Source organism: Pollachius pollachius, assembly GCF_949987615.1.
Source record: "Pollachius pollachius genome assembly, chromosome: 15".
NCBI classification, from domain to species: domain Eukaryota; kingdom Metazoa; phylum Chordata; class Actinopteri; order Gadiformes; family Gadidae; genus Pollachius; species Pollachius pollachius.
Genome location: NC_136948.1, coordinates 13,121,814 through 13,129,138, shown reverse-complemented (window position 1 = coordinate 13,129,138; position 7,325 = coordinate 13,121,814). Strand labels below are relative to the sequence as shown.

The 7,325-nt window shown below is 52.1% G+C and overlaps 1 protein-coding gene across 1 annotated transcript in view; it reads right to left on the bottom strand.

Moving 5' to 3' along the window:
• Nucleotides 1-963: 963 nt before the first annotated feature.
• Nucleotides 964-7,325, bottom strand: part of LOC307087268 (signal-induced proliferation-associated 1-like protein 1) — a gene marked incomplete at its 3' end in the record, with an annotated part of 40,566 nt that continues 34,204 nt past the window's right edge. Inside the window, 9 exon segments of the mRNA XM_079752776.1 lie at nucleotides 964-1,107; nucleotides 1,417-1,495; nucleotides 1,893-2,010; nucleotides 2,664-2,813; nucleotides 3,751-3,868; nucleotides 3,870-3,971; nucleotides 4,962-5,124; nucleotides 5,673-5,858; nucleotides 6,768-7,225. Coding sequence (XP_079608902.1) covers nucleotides 964-1,107; nucleotides 1,417-1,495; nucleotides 1,893-2,010; nucleotides 2,664-2,813; nucleotides 3,751-3,868; nucleotides 3,870-3,971; nucleotides 4,962-5,124; nucleotides 5,673-5,858; nucleotides 6,768-7,225 — 1,518 coding nt within the window.

Genomic DNA, 7,325 nt, shown 5'->3' with positions numbered 1-7,325 from the left:
AAATAAATCATCACGCCGTATTGGATGGTGACAATCATCTTCTATCTGTGTCGTATGCATCGGTTAAAAAAATAAAACTGGCATCAAAGGAAAAACCGCATCTACACAGTGGTTAACGCTACACTGCACACACTGCACCTACTCACCTAATCTCTCTTTAAAGCATCACTTTCTATCACGAGCGTCCCGGACACCGCTTCACAGTCACAAACCGGAGACAGCAACTTGTCTCGCCTGGGCTCAATGTCAAGCCGGGCAATTCATCACCGGGAATTTTGTTTACTTGGAATTGCAATTGATGGGTGACATAAATCACAGACATCACGCCCAGCGCTCTAAATCCCCAGGGTGAGCATCTTTCTCTCTTCCTCGCATGTCTCTCTCTCTCTCTCACATACTCTCTCTCTCTTTCTCTCTTACTCTCTCGCTCTCTCTGACATGCAGGGGGAGCGCCTTCAAATCCGTGATTACGAGACACAGACACACACAGACACACGCACGCAAAAAGGGGGCAGACCATACACATGACATCCGGCACGTGCGCGAGACCGCGCCGCTTCCCGGCCGTGCCCCGGCCTCGTTCTGCACCTCCAACTCCTTCACTTCGGCCCTTGAACCCCCAAAACCAAGTGCTGATTGTACTCACAACGAGACTCACGGACGAACGGCCAATACAAAGCACGACTGTACACGGTGGTTCTGAGGATCTCCTGCGGCCTCACGCTCCGTCCACAGAGCAGACGCAGGGCGGCAGGGGGGAGGGCCATCCGACAGCGCCCGTTCAAAGTGTTAACACGCAGCCTGTGATGGGCCAATCCGGCCCCTTGGGGGGCCCGCGGTGACCACAGCCCCCAGAGAAGGGGTGGTGGTTTTGTGCATCAAGTGGAGACGGGGGAAAGGGTGTCGGTGGGGAGACGGGGGGGGGGGGGGGGGGGGGGGGGGGGGGGGGGGGGGCGGGTCGGGTCAGTTCATGTCGATGGTGTTGAAGACCCACTCGGTGAACTTCTTGAGCTTGGCCGAGGCGTTGTACGACTCCTCCTGCAGCCGCTGGTTGTCCTCCCTCAGGCCCTGGACCTGGGCCTGCAGCGACGCCTTGGCGTCTATCTCCTGGGGAGGGGGGGAGGACATCAGGGTGTCACGCACACACACACCCACACACACACACACACACACACACACACACACGCACACAAGAATGAAAGAGGAAACGGTCGGTGAACGTTGTGGGGACATGAGCTGGGCTTTGTGACTAAGATAAGGTCAAGGAGAAGCCTTGGGATGTGTTTGCCTGATGGTCCTCGTCATGCCCATATGTCTGTTATGTTTGTGTTGGACGCCAGTTTCTCTTCTAGGGATTAATAAAGGGAATTAAATCAAAACAAATAGGAAGATCTTCAAACCAGCAGCCGCTCTCACCTTTTTCAGGTCGTCCTGTAGCAGCTTCACCATGGACTCCAGCTGGCTCACCTTACCCATCAGACAGGCTGGGCTCTCACTGGGAGGAGGAGGAGGAGGAGGAGGAGGAGGAGGAGGAGGAGGAGGAAGAGAAGGGGAGGAGGAGGAGGAGGACAAAGGAGGAGGATGATGAGGAGGGTGGTGGAGGGGGGAGAGGAAGAGGAGGAGTAGGGAGAGGAAGACGAGGAGGAATAGGAGGAGAGGGGGAGGAGAAGGAGGGGGGAAGGGGAGTAGGAGAAGGGGGAGTAGGAGGAGCATGAGGAGGAAGAGGAAGAGGAAGAGGAGGAAAAGGAAAGGGAAGAAAAGGAGGAGAACAGGGAGGAAAATGAGGAAAAGGGGGAGGAGAAGGAGTAGGAGGAGGAGAACACGGTCAGCTTCCATGTCATCAAACGAATGGCGGGGGTCATGACCCGGGGCAGGCTGCTGCGTCGTCTCACCTGGGCGAGGGCTGCCTCGATGAGGCTACTTGCGGCTCGGCCTGTTGGGGGACGGTGGTCCCTGTGCTCTCGGCTCTGGAACTCTCCTCCTGGGCGGCCAGCACCACCAGCCTCTGCTCTGAAGGAACACAGGCCGGGTTCAATGTGTTAATTAAAAGCAGAAAGGAAGCGTTAAATTCGATTATCCCTGCTAATTACTGCCCTCTAGTGGTGATTCCTTGCGGCTGATCGTCCATATATTCAATAAAAAAAATAAAAATGTACATGTTATCTGGTGTATGACCCATCCGTTATTGAAGGAAGGTTACCATCCCTTGCAGGTAGGCAGAAAAAAAAAACGTCAGACTGTAGTGAGCTCTCAATAAATATGCAGGCCGCACTGAAACATTGCGTCTAAGATCCACTGCAGGGCCGTTTGAAGACGGTAGAACAAAAGATAAAAGTAAAAATATCTTTTGAGAGTCTCTCCTCAGGAGGGAAGAGATGGGGCGCTACACTTGTATGAATACATATTAGTTACATCAGCATTTAGTAAAACTGCCTCGTCTGTTCACTTCAACGTTTCTAAACATATTTTAGAAAGAGAAATCCTCCGATAAAACCGTTGGTGTTGCCTGTCTCCTTCCTTTCCCCAGAACCTGGTTTTGCTGACTAAGAGCAGTTCCTTCCTCTTCACCTTGAGGGGGGGGGGGAAGCCCAGCGAGGTCAGTCCCCCTGGTGGCTGACGGAGCTCAGCACGACGGGAAGAGGGCGGGGCTGGGCATCGTTTACCTTCAAAGGCCTTGGCAGCGTCCACCAGATGGGCCCAGTCCAGAGGGGCATCGGCCCCGGCTCCAGGAAGTGGCATCAGCACAGCATCCTGTAGCTGCTGGCTCTTGATGTCCTGGTCTAGGGACAAGCTCTCTGGGCCGGACAGGTCTCCTGGGTAACACGGGGAAACACCAATATTTAAATCTGCGCTGTGAGAGCACGGTTTTAGCGAAAGCATCTTCCAACATCACAAGCGCATGCATTACATCTTCCACAGCGATGTAGTAGAAGAAAACACAAACACACACGTTTAAAAAACGATTCTGCAGGAGCGGCAGGTGAGGTAATACATATAAAAGAGTGAAGCCTGCACACGGTTTATTGCTCCCAGGGTTTTCATCTTGACCAATTTCTATTGGATCCAAATACAACAAACTAATTTTACTTTTTCATATGCATACGTTTGCACTGGAACTCGAACCCCTAGCCCTGCCAGTGCGGACGCCATGCTCTCCCAGTGGAGATGGACAGGACCACCAGGGCCGGAGCAGCTTGTGTCGTCGACAGTGTTGAAGCTTTGCAGAACCAATTCTACACTCACATTTAAATCTGAGACACGGGCATTGCGTTGGTCCATAACGTCTAGAGTCGCTGCTAGGCTGATTAATGTTAAGCATTTAAGCGTGTGACAGCTTTGCATTAACAAGTCTTATTAATCATCTAGCCGCTGTACTCTGTGTCAAGATTCTACCATTGTAAAAACATTCAGTGCTTTTAAATGTCAGAACTGCAATAGTGGTGTTCATTTATTCCCTGACTGTGATGCAAGCGTACGACTCATAAATATGAGTCAGTGCCAAAGCCCTGAGTTAAACCGCCTCCCTACATCAACATCATACAACTACTCACAATACCCTGTGTGGAGTAGTTATCTCGCACAGAGAAACATCAAAAAAATATAGCACAAGCTTTTGCACAGGGAACATTTCCAGCGGCGGCCTGCATTTTTTTAAAAACTCTAACCCAATGGAGAGGCTGCCTCGGGATTTCTGAGGTGTAATTATCCCAGAGTTTCTCCGGGTGTGTGTTCTGAGCCCCGCCTCCTCACCCAGGGACTTGTGGGAGGCCCGGCGGCTTGCGGCGTTGCGGGCGGTGGGCGAGCGCGGCACGGTGGAGCAGGTGAAGAGCAGGTCCCCGGAGGCCCCGTCCCGCGGGGCGGCGGCGGCGGGTGGTGGCGGCGGAGTGGTCCCGCTGGCCGCTGTAGATGCTCTCGTCAGACAGCGTCCTCTGGAGGGACCGGCGGCTGGGCGGCGGTCCAGGGAACAGCGTCTTGTGAGGGACAAAAAGAGGAGAACATGGCGTCAAGTGAGAAGGTGAAGCAGGGCAAAGCCTCTAAGGTCCAGTGGAGTCATACTGTTCCCTAGGTGTACATTTGCTTACATTAAATACATCTAAAACCCCTTTTTTTTTCTATCAAAATTGTGCACGTATATGAAGATTTTACAGAGTAAATTTCGGCGTGTCTTTCAATGTAACGAACGGGCCAGAAAACAGGTGAGAAAACGGAAGGAAGCAACATGGAGGACGGTGGACACTGTTCATGTTGTTCCTGTCTACGCGCCAGGGGCAGGAACCACAACGCACGTCATAGAGTTTGCGCTGGAAAAGGGTAGAAAATGAGCGTGTCCGGGTGGTCTTGTTTCCATCACTGCTGATCGGAGGGTAGAATGTAAAGCCCGTGATTACTGCACTGCAGAGTCATTTGTCCCGGGAATGAACGCAGACTGGAACCTTTCCCACTTCAGACAAAGCCAGATATTTGGGGGTGGTTTGTCCAGTGGGAAAGAGGCTTTACACGCACATTTAGCACTTCAAAGGCTGCTATGTTTCCACACACAGCAAAAGATTAAGCATTACAAACACAGACTAGCTATGATGACAGTAACAATCACAAACAGAAAACATAAGTCAATAGGCCTAGCTTGCTGTTTCCCAATCAACTATGTGCAGAGTCAAACGAAAACAAAGAGCGGGGATAAGAACTGCTGAGATTGGGTCTAAATCAGGGATGGGCAACTTTCATGATAAAGAGGCCCACAGATAATATTATCTGTGGGCCGCACTGAGTGAGGATCTGGTCTAGAACATACGTATCATATGCAAAATCCATAGTGAACCATGAAATATGCTGTCTTTGTTTGAATTCCTTGTCATAGGTATACTGTTAATAACGTTATCTTATTATCTACTGAGTCCAAAACAAAGAACATCATGGGGGGTCAGGGTTAGGGAGGGGGGGGGTTGGCTATTGCTCAATACCTTCTCATCCAGGGTGCTGGGTGGGGGGCTGTCCAGGGTGATGAGCTTCTTCAGGTCCTCCTCCAGGCTGGACTTGGGGGCTTGGCGCAGGGGGGACTGGGCCCCGCGCAGGTTGGCCCGGAGCTGGGGCTGACCGCCCAGCAGGCCATCGCTCTGGTGACGTCTGGGGGGAGCACAGACGGGGAACAATGGTCAGAACTATGAGAAGAACTATTTAATTCATTAAATAATTTCAAAAAATCTGAGTTGTATTACACATGTATGTCTCTTATGTAAAATACCAACTTATAGTTCCCAATTATTATTTAAGGAATACTTAAATGCAAATTACAATTATTATTACAGCTAGTGCAGTTGAAACAAACCGCATATTTTACTGATTACCTTGAATGCAGGCTGAATAGATTGTTCAGTTTAATTAGGTTTTATGGGACAAAATCCAAGGTTAAAACGTAATTCAACAAAAAGCAAGATGGACGCTGCAAGGTAATTCCCGGCTCGGCCACCAGGAGGCAGTGGTGCCAAGAGATGGGAGCAGCTCATTACATTCTGTGCACATGTCACGTTACACCAAGCCACACAAACCAGCTCCCTTAACAGTGGGATCGTTTCTGTATTGAATCGGCAGAATACTCAGCACAGTTTGATACACCCTTCCAAGTAGTCACGGGTGTCAATCAAGAACATCTGTACTCCCTCTGAAGTGCTTACTTGCGGGTGTTGCCAAAGTCCACAGAGTTTACGGTCCCGCCCGGTTTCTTCCAGCCAATCAGGTACTTGGAAGTGGCTCCCTGGCGGGGGTAGAAGCTCTTGGGCCCTGGGGAGAGGTTGGTTGGGGAGGTTGGAACAGCACTGGGCTCCTCTGGGGATGAGCCAGGGCTGCCTGAGCTCAGGGTGCTAGGGGTACAGAGACAGAGATAGAGAGAGGCCGAGAGACAGAGACACAGACCGAGAGGAAAAGATAGATAGAAAGAGACAGAGAGTGTGAGAGAGAGAGAGAGAGCGAGAGAGCGAGAGCGAGAGCGAGAGCGAGCGAGAGAGAGCGAGCGAGATAGAGAGGAATGTTTTAGAAAATTGAAAACTCAAAAGGCAGTTTTTTGGCAGGATTTTTATACTTTTTGGAGTTTGGAGCTGAACTCTTCATAAACAACATATTTTCATGGCCCTTTCAGTTACACAAGCACCGAGACAAAAACGTAAGAGTTAACTTTTACTATCGAAAAAAATGCATACAAAGTTTAGAGGTAAAAAAAAAAGCACGGTTTGTCCTTGCACTTTGAATATTTATTGACTTGAAAAGACTTAAAAAGACAAAGACCATCAAATATGTTTTTTCGAAGGTTTGACTTGAAAAGGCTAGCTTCCAAACAGCCGTGTGTGTCTATGTGCGCGTGTGTGCGCGTGTGTGTGTCTGTCATGAAACAAAGCTGCCAGTGTACAGGTCTGGTGGCGCAGGAGTTATTTCTGGCTGAGTGAAGAGGAAGAGGAAGGCTTTGGATGGTTCAAAGGAGGTGGGATTTAGCGGGGGACAGGGGGGAAAGGGGGGGGGGTACGCCCTGCTGCTGAGCCTTCAAATTCAGCATTCCTAGCTACCACAAGCACCCCCCCCACTGAGAGACAGACAGCCACACACACACACACACAAGGAATTTGGCATCTGGCTGACTGCGAGGTACGCACACTGCATCACTGTCAGCTTAATAAAACATGGATGATTCCGTAGCAGCTTCAAATGTAAAACGCATCAGAAGCAGCGTGGGGGTTTGGGGTGAGGGGGGAGGGGTGATTGGGGGGCTGGGGCCACACCTGGTGCGGGAGGCGGCGTCACTGAAGGTACTGGAGCCCTGGTCCACGGGCAGGGCCAGGGAGCAGGGTGTCTTCCCCGGGCCCTCGTTGGGCCCCATGAGGGCCAGGGTGTCGGGCTTGGGAGGGGAGGCCCCTGCCGCCCCGGGCCCCTGGATCTGCCAGGCCACGCTGTGGTCGTTGGCCCTGAAGGCTCCGGCGGCGGCGGCGGCGGCGCCGGCGTTGGCGGTGGCGACAGCGGTGCCGGAGGACGCGGTGCTGCTGTGGGTGGCGGTGAAGGAGGTAGCGTCGATGCCGCTGTCGGCCGACGCCCCCTGCAGGTAGCCGTCCAGCTCCAGCTCGTTGCGTACGGCGGCGCGCGAGCCCACCTCGTACCACTTGTCCTCGCTGTGCAGAGAGCTGGAGCCGTTGCTGGACAGCGTGTTGCTGCTGGAGTGGCTGGACGAGTACGGGCCCTCCGCCTTCCACAGAGACACACACACACACACACACAGGGTAACAGACACACACACACACACAGGGTAACAGACCCACACACACAGACACAGACACACACACACA